Here is a 13,325-nt window from a genome sequence, read left to right as displayed (position 1 = left end):
CCTCAAGCATACTGTATCACTCTGCAGTCCCATCTGTCTTAGCCTGCCAACAGCACGTGGTGCAGCGACAGCCCCTTCTCCTCACAGCGTCCTTCCCTTGGCCTCCAGGATACGAAAACTCTCCTAGCGTTCCTCCTCCCTCACTGAATGTTCTTTTGTGATTTCTTTTGCTGCCTCTTTCTCTTGTTGAGTGTTCCCAGGCCCAGTCCCTGAGCTTCTTCTCATGTTAATTCAGTCACCTGGTGGTCTCAGCCACTAGTAAGCCCCAAGGTTATGTCCCTAGCCCAGACCTCCCGGTGAACTCCACACTCACACACACAGATGCTTATGTGACCTCTCCACGTGGCTAACAGTCATCTCAAACTCAACTCGCCTAAAACCAAGCTTCTGACCTTCCCCCGCATCTGCTCTGCTTATAGTATTGTCCATCTCAGTTCAGAACAACCCTATCCTTCCTGCTGGTACATCCTTAAAGCCACCTTTGGATCCTTTCTGGGCCATCAGCAAATCCTTCAAAATATGTCTGGTTCTATCTTCCAAATACATTCAGAAACTAACCACTTACTGCTGTTTCTACTGCTACCTTCCTGGTCCAAACCACCATCACCTCTCATCTAAGTGATCTAAATGATTCGGCAGCCTCTTAGCCAGCCTGCCCTGGCTCCCCTTCACTCTATCTTCAACCCAGGAGCCAGAGTGATGTTAAAATGTTATGTCAGATCTCATCAATTATCCATTCAAAGCCTTCCCTGGCTTCTCATCCCCCTCTGAGGAAAAGCCAATCATCACGCTGACCCAGCGGCCCTGAGTCCAGCCCGACCTCCCCGACCTCCCCGCTTCCCACCTGCCCTTTGCTCGCTGGCCCAGCTGCCGCTTCCGCTCCCTCCGCCTGGGAGGGGCCTCCCGGGGCCTCCCTCACTCCGCCAGGGCCTTACTTAGACGCCATTCCCCAGCCGCCCGCACCCCTCTGGAGAGGCTTCCCCGGGCAGCCTGCCCTCTGCCTCGCTCACCCCATCGTGTTGAAGTCGTCGTCGGGGGGCACGTAGTCCTCGTCGTCGCTGGTCAGGCCCAGCTCGTTCCCGTAGCACTGGTGAACGAAGTGCCAGAGCTCCTTGGGGCACAGGGGCTGCAGGGGCGGCAGACGGGCTCTGACCCTCCCTCCTCAGGACCCCACTCTCCACAGAGGCACTGAGCTGAGCTGGACGCCCCCAAGGGTAGGAGAAGCCAAACTCCAGGCAGCGCCTCCACAACAACCCCACCCCCCGCTCTTCTGATCTCAGCAAGACGCCCATCTTCCCCCTAAGAATACGGCTTTTAGTAAAGCCAGGAGCTTCGCCTGTTCCCTCGACTCAGGTCTGCATGGTGGGACCAGCGGGCCCTTGAGGATGGCAACCGCCCGCCTCCCGCTCCTGTGGGTGAGGTCCGGCATTCAGCGGCACAAACCAAAACTCCTCTGGGGCCAAAGTGATCACAGAGCTTCTGACTTGGACTCAGAATGAGCACCAGAGGCCCCTGGGCCAGTCTCGCCCACGCTGCGGAAACCTCCTTATACTAACAGTGGTCACACAGGTCCTCACGGACCTGACCCAAGATGGATCAGGTCCAAGAATGAGGTGTGACCTCAAAGGTGGCCCATTCCACAGTCGGGCAGCTCCTGTGCCTGGAAAGAAGTCTACATTCTCACAGTTTCAGGGCCTCAAAGGTCACTGCATCCAGCCCTCTCTTCACTACTTGAATACTTCCTCCTTTATTCTTAATTACAATCAGTCTGCCTACAGTTCTATGTATTAGTTCCATAAAGAGTTTTTCTCATTTCACTGCGTGTCTACATGTCCTCCTCAAAAGCACTGTCCTAAGAAGAGTTAGCTCTCATTGAGGTTCAGAGTTTCGGAAAAGAGGCAACAGAATGTCAAAGAATGAAGGTCAAAGGTGGAGACCATGGATGAGTCCAAGGTTGGGAGGAGGGAGAGAAGGTGGGAGGGATAAGTATGGGAAAAAGAGAAGCGTTAAGAAAAACAGAAGCAGGGACTTCCCGGTGGTGCGGTGGTGAAGAATCCGCCTGCCAATGCAGGGGACACGGGTTCGAGCCCTGGTCCAGGAAGACCCCACGTGCCGTGGAGCAACTAAGCCCGTGCACCACAACTACTGAGCCTGCGTTCTAGAGCCCGTGAGCCACAACTACTGAGCCTGCATGCCACAACTACTGAAGCCCACCTGCCTAGAGCCTGTGCTCCACAACAAAGAGAAGCCGCCGCAGTGAGAAGCCCTCGCACCGCAACGAAGAGTAGCCCCCCGCTCGCCACAGCTAGAGAAAACCCACGCACAGCAACAAAGACCCAATGCAGCCAAAAATAAAGGAATAAATTTATATAAAAAAAGAAAATCAAACTTAAAGAATGTTCCCACCAACGGATTTGATAAGGAGTTTGAGCTTTCTCTGACCCCATCCTTTCGAGGTATGGTTCAAGAAGCACGCAGCTGGCAGGATGCCATGAGCCAGGTCTCCGCGTTCCCGGCTGAGGAGAACTGCCTGGAATGGCCTAGTCGGGGCTCTCTGTGAGCCGGAAGGGTCTGGCGTGGCAGCTCTCTGTGCTGGCCGCACCCCCCACCCCCCGCCCCAGCGCCAGAGGGAGGCACCTGCTTCTGTACCTGGACCTCCTCCCTCCTCCCAGCAGCCTTTACATACACCATCCACCCTGCCCGGGACACATCCGCGTCTCTGCCAATCCACGCCCTCCCCTTCTCCACAATTCACCTGCTCCACGCAGCCTTCCCTGACCAGCCCCACCAGGCTCAGCTTGTCTGACCGCAGCCAGGCCAAACACAAAAAGCAGACCCTGCTCATCAGGCAGAATTCTGACGTGATTTTGTGAGAGTTTTTGCGAACCACATGGGTGACCCTCTGTCTTAGTTACAAATGACAGTGGTTGTGAGCTGAAAATTCAGACCTGCCAATGGAGACTCAAACGCATTTCTCAGTTTACCGTTATCCACGGCTAACAAAGGTAGACGATCAACTCAGGATAAGTTACCAGGATTTACACGAAGGCTACAGACTTCCAGGATAGAAGAAACTCTAAATAACAAATCTATTTAATTTTCTTTAGACAGTAATAAGTTTGGGCTAGAGTCAAGGTGGATACACACATAAATTTAAATACATACAAGTCACATATATAATTGTAATTACAATATTATATAATTATATTACATAATTGTTCCCCCAGGTCTCCTTCCCTGGCTGGGAGGCTGTTTCTCAACACCCCCGGCATCTGCGTGCACAGGCTGCACAGCCACGTCTCCATCTGCATCTCCCACAGTGTCCCCTTCATCCAGGTGATCAACCGGTGGCTGTGTTAACTCTATCTTCCTATTTTCTGCATTTCCTTAAAACTTATTCTTTTGAAGTATAGCTGGCTCACAATGTTGTGTTCATTTCTGCTGTACAGCAAAGTGATTCAGGTATACATATACATATGTATTTAGATTCAGTTATATACATATATACATACCTATGCTTTCTTTTTCATATTCTTTTCCGCATGGTTCATCACAGGATATTGAATATAGTTCCCTATGCTATACAGCAGGACCTTGTTGTTCATCCATTCTGTATACAAGACTTTGCATCTGCTAATCCCAAACTCCCAGTCTTATTTTCCGTATTTTTGATGCTCTAGCATCTGAGGTCTTGCTGACTGGGGAAGGCCTGCCCCTTGCAGGGCTAGCTAATTCCTAGAGATAGAACTCACCCTGCCAGGGAGACTACCTTCCCTATGTAAACCGGCCAAGCCAAAGCCCACACACCGAACCACCTTGTTTTTCTAGCTCTTACATACCAGGCCAATACTCTCTCGCACTAATTACCCCGGGACAGTCTCTCTGGAGACGGTCTCTCTACCCTGAAGCCCAGTGAAACATTCAAACTAGCCAGTCCAGTGAGCGGCTTGGCCAGCTCCCCCCGCCTCACTCATCCTTTCCCATGAAAACCTGCAATGAAGGCTCTTGCCCCGCTTCCCCCTCACTCTCCCTGCCTCCTGTCTGACCTCGAGCTTCCCCGTGTGGCCCTGGCTGGCATGCTGGGGCCTCTGCTTCTAGGGATCTGTGAGTATAAAAACCTCTTCCTTCATGACAGTCATTTCTGTGTCTGGGCGTCTTACCGCGCCTGATTAAAACAAACCCCGGTGCGTTTTAAAACGGCGGGAGTGCACTGCCCTGTCAACAGGGCCTTGCTCCAGGCGGCAGTGAAGCTGTTCACATGAGAGGATGTGCTACTCTCAGCACCTGGGTCACCAGCAGTGGAGGATATGTTACCACGAGCCTGGAGGACTTCCAGAACCAGGAGAGACATGGGCTTCTTTGGAGCAGGCCAATGTCACAGTAAGAGCAATCACTCCAGTGGACCCCCACCCAAGCGGAAAGAACATTCTAGGTGGGTGTGCATCCTGAGGCTGAAGGAGCTGGGCGGGACTCACCTTTTCCAGGAGAGCATTCTGCCAGAGCCGGAACATCATCATATACGTCCTATCCCGGGCCCCAAATGAAGTGAAAAAGTGCTGGATTGAACGAGAAAATGGCAAGAAGCGTCTGTTAAGACTTACAGTATAGTGAATGGAGACACGGTACTCCTTCCTTTAAGAAAGGCTCCTGAGTCCATCCTCAAATACTGCGGACTCTCAGTCACCCGTGATCACAGCACAAGGGCTCTGTAGTGAACGGGGTCAGCACACCAGGGACCAGGGCCCTGGGACCTCTGAGTCCGCACTGTCTCCATGTCCTTCAATGTCCACCCACACTTTCGTCAGTGGTTCTCTTTCTGGTTTGAAGTTCTCACCTCCATAAAAAACTTCCTGCGCCTACGTACACGGACTGGGCGAGTGGTGAGCTGGGAACCAGCCCAAGGGAAGGAGAAGGCAAACCCACTAACCCACTCACCCTTTGATTCACCAATTCAGCAAATACTTGAATATTAGTGTGTGCACTCTTCTACACGTACACACACTAATACGTGTGCACACACTCTTCTACATGTTTTGGGCACAGTAACAAACAAAACAGAAAGCTCTTATGGAGCTTACACATTCGTGGGGACCTTTTATAATGTGCGGGAAGAAAGCGACAGAGAACCAGATTTTACTGAACACATTCCAGGTGCTTCACAAATGCTCCTTCATTTAAACCACACAGAAGCTTTGGGAAATAAATGTAACTGCTAATCCTTAATAAAGAGAAACCGGCTGGTGAGGTTAGGTGACCTCTGTAATCGCAAAGCTGCTTCGTGCCAGAAACAGAATTCAAAACAAAGGCTATCAGACCCCTGAGCCTCAGGGTTCTTGCCTCTGAAGCGCCTGAGTTCAAGGGCACTGCAGACCTGCGTTCAGTCCAGCCCCAGCCCCGAAGCTACCAGTCTTCAGGCTCTGGTTAAAGGTCAAAGATCACAGTGTTTCCTCCGCTCTCAATTTTATCTACCACATTTTCCCCATGCTGACGATATGGACAGTCTGTCTCCCATCAGACGCCTCATCCCTCTCGATGAGCTGTCCTGCTATAGGATGATACGGCTGACATTTGTATAGCACTTTTCAATTTAGTGTTTTCAAGTGTGTGAGGCCATTTCAGACTGTTAAACAGGCATTGCCGGCTCCGTTTTACATTTACAAACTGGGGCTCAGAGAGGTTCCGTAATGTACCTACAGCCACGGGACTCTAATTCAGGTGTTCTGGTTCCGAGTCCAATGTTCTGCCCCTCCACCTCGCCCCCTGCTCAGACCCCAAGCACCCTGCCCACCACGGAGGTGGCTCCCGTAATCTGCATCACCTTACCACCTCTCACCCCAATCCTACTGGCCTCCATATTAGTGCAACTGAAGGGCAGAAATCCAGCAGTAGGGGGACTGGGGTTTGGGGGAACAGAAAGTCCAGGATCAGGCTCTACTTACCTTTTCCGAGTCCGTGCAAACTTGGATGGCATTGGGAATGAGGCGGGCTGTTTTTTCTTTAGTCATGGAGCAGATGTCTTTCAAACGAACGGTCAGCTGGCATCCGCACAGAAACAGAGAATGCGTAACAAGCAAGAAGAGGCATATTAATAGAGTCAGGCGAAGAGTGTTCACAGGGCACCAGTTCAGACAGAGGAAATCAGATCACAGGCTGCATACTTCTAAACCCGGAAGGGACCTCCTTAGAGATCACCTGGTTTGGCCCCTTATTTCAGACGCCACACGGCGAGCCTCGCCCAAGGTTCTCTTGATTCTTGGTCCGACGAGCTTTGCTTTCTCATTTCTACACAGCCTGATAAACGTGCAGAGGTCCCATCACGATTTGCCACTTACAGAAACACAGGACACTGGCACTGGATGGGACCTTAGAGTCATCTAGTCCGTCTTTTCTTACTTTATTTTATAAGATTAGGAAACAAGGCAAATAAAGGACTAGCCTAAAGTCACACAGCTACTGGCTGCAGAACCAGAAAGTACAAGCCCGTTCTCTTGAGTCCCAAGGCCAGTGCCCGTTTTACGCTACACTTCTGCCTCCGTGGTGACTCCTGCCAAATATTTACCTGCACTTCCCCCAAATCAAATGCTCACCCGAGGAGGAGGGAGGGGAAGGCATGGTAGAGAGATCCATCCTTCAAGATTCAGGCACGTGCTTTTGTGAATTATGCAAAGGCTTGGGCAGAGTTTGAAATCAACCAAAGGACAAAAGCGAGGGCAGCTTCCGCAGCCACAGCCCAGGGGGACAGCCCCAGGGAGCAAGCCCCAGGTCTTTACCAGAGTTTCCCAGCGGAAGATGTTGCTGTAGAAGCAGATCCAGTTTTCAGAGAGGTAGAGTCGGCCCTGAAGAAGAATGTCTCTTTGGAGTGCACAGGAGTAATCTGTGGTAGAACGGGGGACGGAGCTCAGGGACAGGGAGCGTTCTCGGCAAACCAGTACCATCAGGCAAGCCATCCCCCAGCAGCCCCGGGAAGCCCAACTGCCCACCATGGACTAGGTGTGTGAAACACTAGTCTAGCGGCCAAGGGAGTCCCTGGCATCTCCTGATCAGGCAGGAGAAGGATGTGAACTACGTCAGAGGACGAAAAGGCCGATATAATTCAACCAACGCCCCTCCCCCTCCACAACTTCCCAGCCCCTCCTCCGCCGGGCCATCTGCAGGGACAAGAGTGGCAGCGACGCCTCCCAGGCCGGGCTCTCTGGAGGCCATCACGCAAGTGGGGCTCAGCCCTGAGTCCCCACCGCTGGGGCCAGCTCCCTGGACATCCTCGCTCCCTATTCCCAGACAGATGCTCTTACTTGGGGAACCTGTACTCAGAAGCAGCCTGATTGCCTTCCTGCCCCCACACGCAGGTCACCCAGCTCACCAACGATGAGGCGCTCCGTGTCTGGAAGTTGCTTAAAGAGCTTTCTGAAGTCTTCATTTCTCTGCTTGTAAGTGGGGCTTAACACCTGCGTGACAATGGCCAAGGTTAGCAGGATGTTCCCAGGTTCACGGGCTGGGGAGGAAGGTGTGGGAGGAGGACCTGCTTGCATGTTTCAAGGCAAAGCTGAGGCTCTGTTGCGCCAGAGACCCCAGGAGTTAGGCAAAGGGGGCTTGGTATGGAAAAACATGGTGGAGAGAATTTGATGCTGCAGAAGGCTTTATACCCAGTGTCCATCAGTGAGAAAATGTCAAACATACTAAGCAGGGCCCACACAACATCCCAAGTGGACAAAGGGAGGAGGGACAGCCCTGGCCTATTGCTGTTCTGCCTCTGACAGCAGGAAGCACCACGGTGACAGTGAAGCAGGCCCAAGGGGACTAAGGGGACCAAGGGGACCCCCACCCCCACCCCCCGGCAGGACCCAGGATATGACGGTGCCCAGTGTAGCCCTCAGAAGAAGCTGTCATTACGAGTAACACAGTTAGCACTTGGCTGCGTCTGAACTTCATGATTGGAAAACAGAAATCATGAAACATAAGACTAGTACAATGTTACGTCAATTATAGCTCAATAAAACTGGTGGGGGTGGAGCGAGGAATTACACCTTTACAAAGAGTGGACTAAAAAACAAAACCCCATAAAACTAGTACTAGGGCTTCCCTGGTGGCACAGTGGATGAGAGTCTGCCTGCCGATGTAGGGGACACGGGTTTGTGCCCCGGTCCGGGAAGACCCCACATGCCGCGGAGCGGCTGGGCCCGTGAGCCATGGCCGCTGATCCTGCGCGTCCGGAGCCTGTGCTCTGCAGCGGGAGAGGCCACAGCAGTGAGAGGCCCGCGTACCACAAAACAAACAAACAAACTAGTACTAAAAAAAAAAAAGCACACAAGTAGGGAATTTAAAAGCATATCTTGCGGGCTTCCCTGGTGGTACGGTGGTTAAGAATCTGCCTGCCAATGCAGGGGACACGGGTTTGAGCCCTGGTCTGGGAAGATCCCACGTGCCGCGGAGCAACAAAGCCCATGCGCCACAACTACTGAGCCTGCACGCCTAGAGCCCGTGCTCCGCAACAAGAGAAGCCACCACAATGAGAAGCACGCGCACCGCAACCAAGAGTAGCCCCCGCTTGCCGCAACTAGAGAAAGCCCGCGCATATCAAGGAAGACGCAACGTAGCCAAAAATAAATAAATAAATAAATAAAAACATATCTGGCAACTTGAGGTACCCAAACTTCACTCCCTCACCATCCCTTAGAAGACTGTCTAATCCAAACCTTACGTTACCAATGAGGAAACTAAGCCTGGAGAGAAGTCCCTGCCCAAAGTCCTCTGGCTGGTCAGTTAGCAGAAGTCTCGATCCGTGGTTCTGTACTCACCTCCCACCATCACCTGTGCTGCCAGGCACCCCTGAACCCACACCTAGCGTTTCGGTGCCTCAGTGAAAACTCAAACCCATCAACTGCCTTAATGAATCCTTCTTGGAAATTCCATGAACCAGCTGAACAGACAGGAATCCTGCTCTTTCCAAGCTTACAATCAATCGTGTGCCCGTAAGTGAAAGGCACCCAAGGATGATACACGAAGACAAGCGCACGACCCGGGAAGGGCCAGGCCTCGTGACAGAGACATGTGCACTCCACCCAGGTGACTTGTTGACCTACTTATGCCAGGAACACACGCAGGTAGACAAACCGTCCTGCTGTTGCTGACAGATGGGTCTTGGCCATTTACACTTTCTCACCCACTTCCCTAGGAATCCACTGGCATACAGCTGGAGTTCACAATGGAGTGAACTCTGCACTGTTCGTTTCTTGGCTTTCTGCAAAGCTAACAGCCCATGAGACAGCTGAGGCTGCAGCCTGACCACCCTGGCAGCAGGCACTGACTACCTCAGCTCGGTGACTACCTGTGCCAGAGGAAACAGGAGGATTTCAGGAAGTTGGAGGAGAGAAAACAGCATGACTTCAGTTTGGGGGCGGTTTTCCAGGTAAGAGAGAAAGAAGAGGAGGAGTGCTTTCAACTACTTTGTCCATAGTTAATTTGACATTTAAACTCTTGTTTTGGCTTATTTATTTATAAAATGAGTTTTGTATGTGCAAGTGGACCCTCTGCTACCTTCCCCAAAGCAACAGATATGCTGTAGAATCCCAAACTTCAGAACTCACCGACCATATGTTTGAACCAAGTATCGGGGTCATTGGGAGGGAATGTCTGGAAGCCAGCTCATCCCGTGACTTCTACGGCTAGAAAAGACCTCAGAAGACAACATTCCTCGGACCCATCAAACTGATACTGAGGTATCCAATCTCAGTGGCCCCCTGGCCTCACAGAACAGAGTCCACACACTGAAAACCCTTGCCTGAGCACCTGACTGTCAGGAAGTTCCTAATTATGTCTAACCGACCTTGCAGAGCTAACATGGAGTGAGATATGACCCTGCATCAAACACTATCATAAGCCCTTCACAACATCCTCTCACCTGACCACAGGGTCGTTTTTACGATCCCGTTTTAGACGCGAGGAAGCTGAGGCACAGAGAGGTGAAGCAACTTGCCCAAGGCACGTGGTTACTAAATGCGAGTGTGGAATATGAACCGGGCGGGCAGTGTGGTCCACAGCTCTGGGTCTGAGCCATCACTCTGCACTGCCTCAGGATCCTTGCGCCAAGAAGGAAACAACAGGGATGCCCCAGCTGAGCACACCCTCTTGTGGATGAGGTGTTCACTTACGCGTGGGGCCCCCACTAGCCTTCCATGCCTGCAACTGGGGCTTTTTTGGGGCGGGGGTATAGTTTCAGTTTTGCAAGTTCTGGAAATTGGGTGTACAACAATGCGAACATACTTAACACTACTGAAATATATATTTAGAAATACCTAAGATGGTAAATTTTATGTTATGTGTATTTTACCATACTTCTTTCTTTTTTTTTTGGCCACGCCATGTGGTTTACGGTATCCTAGTTCCCCGACCAGGGATCAAACCCAGGCCTTGGCAGAGTGAAAGCGCACAGCCCTAACCACTGGACCGCCGGGGAAACCCCACAATTTTTTAAAAAGCTGTATCAGTCAAGTCGGTCTTAAAGTTCCAGTATCAGCCTGAGGACCAGCCTACCAGGTGGCCCCAGACCCCCTTCAGTTGAAAGTGGACATCAGGCATCCAATTGCCTGCAGCCTGGAAGTCCTCCCCTTTCTAAATGTTCCCTCTGTGGTGCTCTGTCACCCCTGCTCCTCTCACATCCAGTGAGGACTCAGACATGGACAGAGATGCAGGCGCAGGGAGTCTGGCCCTCATCTCCAACCCAGAGGCAAACGGAGGGAGCCGCCTCTCCTCCCCTCGGAACAAAGCCGTGGCTATGGGGAGGGGAGGGCCCATCCAGCCCTGACCTCAGAAGTCAGCCAGTTCTGCGAGGGCTGCCTCGGCGGGGTGTAGGAACTCCTTAACCCAGGCCCGCAAGTCACTGCCCTGATTCGAGCAGGCTGCCAGTGTGGAAGGTAGGCAGGCTCGCCTCCTAGAGTCTAAAGTCCAGAGATCTTAGTTGGCCCCGCCACCATCTACCTTCTTGTCCCGGGAGACTGTGACCCTCTCTCCCTGGCGCCCTCGTGCTCTTAAAGCCGTCTCCTCCGAAGGGGAGGCACGGCTCACCTATTTTCATTTTAAATGGCCAAAGACTTCTGGTCCAAGGCTTGTCAAACCCGGGGCCCTCTCAGGGAGCAGGGCCAGGTGGAGAACGACAAGGGCGCAGCAGACCTGTCACACGGCGCAGAGAAGTGAGGATGCGCACTCACGGCTGGGATTTCCTCAGACCCGGGCCGGCAACAGAGTTCCGCGCCGGCAGGTCCATCCGTCAGTTTCTCCAGGCGCCGCTGCAGGGGCTGGCTGTCCTGCTCCAGTAGGAGGCTCCAGAGGACCCCCGATTCCGTGAGAGATTCCATCCCGGTCCTCGAACTCCGACCCCCCCCACCGTCCCCACAGGATGAACCAGTCAGTCTCGCCGGGGCTGGACGCAGAGAGGTGGCCTCTGGCTCCTCGGCAGCGGGTCTGTGTGACCCTCGCTGGCCCCCCTGGTGCCCCTAGAGCCCGGTTCCCGGCGCAGAGCCTCACGGGTGGGAGGGTGCGGTCAGCAAGGTTCTCAGGCGGCCTGGCCAGAGTCTCCAGGGGCTGGGCTCTGCCTCATCGCACTCGGCTCCCAGCGTGGCAGGTCTCCAGGCTGCGGGGGACCCAGATGGGACGTGAGGGGGCCCCTCCTCCGGGTCAGTGTGGACAGCCGCTCCGAGGGGCCAGCTGCGGCCAGGACGTGGAGGACGGGGCAGGTGCACAGGGCCGCCAGAGTCCCGCCCCACCGTTACTCACACACAGTAAGTACAGTGGCTCACGGCTGGTCTGAAACTCCAGGGAGGACAGACGCCCAACTCCCCAGCTCTGTCTGGCCCGTCCCGTAAGGCAGCCTGTTCAACGTGCAGTCGCTGCTCTGGGCGGGCGCTGGTCGCTGTGACTCACGGTCCTCACCCAGGCAGCGTGGCCACCGCTGGCTGGGGCACCAGGGCCTGCTCCCCCCCACACCCCCTTTCCTCCCAGACGCGCTCCTCTCGGCTGACCAGCAAACAACTTCTTTGTTAGAATCGCCCGTGGCAGGAGGGAGGGGGGGGAGGCAGGGCGGGTGGGCGGGCAGGGCCGGAGCCCTACACACGCTTCGAGTTACAGGATCTGGGTGATGGTACCGGCCAACGTCCTCCAGTAACCCCCGGCCTAGCCTGGCCTCCCCAGCAGATGTTTCCTGCAATGGAAAGTAGCTGGCCAAGGCTCTGCGTCGGGGAAGGGAGGGGAGGAGGTGCCAGGGGCACTGCTGTTGTGATGAAATCTGAAATGTGAGACCTGAACAGCCAGGGACTTCTTGGAGACACGCTCTCCCCTCACTGGCCCATCCATCCACCAACTCCCCCGTAGCAGCAGCAGCAACAGGAGACTTGGAAGTTTAACTCATCCTGTTTCAGACGTGCCGGTGGGGAGAAGCTGAGGCCAACAGCTCCCAGGTGTGTGGGCGGCATCGCCTTCCTTCCCAGGGACGCCGGGAGGGCACCCACTCAGCCTCTCAGACCTTGAGGGCCAAGGAACCATGCTAAGAGCAGAGAATCTGGGCCAGCTCCAAAGGAGACAGACAGGCTGCAAGGAAGCTGAGCCCTCTGGAGAGGAAAGAGAGCCAGGCCAATGAGGGCAAGAAGGGCTCTAGAAAGAGAAGCTGGGGCAGAGGTCAGACAGCACTGGGGCCGGGAAGATTGGATTCCCAGGAAATGTCAGACTCTGGAGACAAACGGGGCACCTCCCTCGCCCTCCCCAGTTCTGCCCGCCTTGCCAGGAGGGTCTCCAGGCTGCACAAGAGGGAGAACGTTGCCTTTGTCCTAGGAGTCTCAGCTACCGGTATTTGACGCAGTAATGCTCAAACTGTACCGTACTTAAAAATGATCTAACCATCGTATTAAAAGTATAGATTCCTGACTCCCAACACCCAAAATTGTGCTTCAGAGGAACCTGGGGTCTCCCAGTTAAGTCGTGTTGGAGGGAGAGCCTGAGTCCTCCCCAGAACTCCTGTTCGCGTCTCACTGTGCACACCTCGGACGCAGCCACCTCCTCCGCCCATCCATCGCGCAGGGTGATTCCTCTCTCAGACTACCATCTTCTCCAGGAAGAAGCTAACGCCCCCAACTATCTTCTCCAGCACTTGGTATGGTGGGTTTCAAGTCTCCGCTGCTCAGAAACTATTTAGCACATGAATGCATTCCTTCTGCGCCTCTTACACTGTCCCTATGTACACATCCACACACATCCCCGCTCCTCTAGGCACGGGCCCCTCAGCACCCAGTCCCTGCCAACACTCTCCAAGCCATATATCCGAGCTTCTCTCCGTCCTG

The 13,325-nt window shown here is 53.8% G+C and overlaps 1 protein-coding gene across 13 annotated transcripts in view; it reads right to left on the bottom strand.

Annotated features, from left to right (window-relative positions):
* The window catches only part of GRAMD1B (GRAM domain containing 1B), a 247,550-nt gene that overhangs the window by 19,492 nt on the left and 214,733 nt on the right, over nt 1-13,325 (bottom strand). For 12 of the 13 annotated variants that reach the window (XM_079930629.1, XM_079930631.1, XM_079930622.1 and 9 more), the window contains 5 exons: nt 7,361-7,445; nt 6,771-6,874; nt 5,940-6,035; nt 4,476-4,556; nt 1,011-1,126 (listed from right to left, as the gene is read on the bottom strand). In XM_079930629.1, coding sequence (XP_079786755.1) covers nt 1,011-1,126; nt 4,476-4,556; nt 5,940-6,035; nt 6,771-6,874; nt 7,361-7,445 — 482 coding nt within the window. Of the gene's footprint in view, nt 1-1,010; nt 1,127-4,475; nt 4,557-5,939; nt 6,036-6,770; nt 6,875-7,360; nt 7,446-11,204; nt 11,968-13,325 lie in introns of those variants that run through there. The other variant, XM_079930626.1, reaches the window with a different exon arrangement.

The sequence above is a fragment of the Stenella coeruleoalba genome (assembly GCF_951394435.1).
Source record: "Stenella coeruleoalba genome assembly, chromosome: 8".
Classification (NCBI taxonomy): domain Eukaryota; kingdom Metazoa; phylum Chordata; class Mammalia; order Artiodactyla; family Delphinidae; genus Stenella; species Stenella coeruleoalba.
Note: the sequence above shows the minus strand (reverse complement) of the source record. Positions and strands in the feature narration are given on the sequence as shown.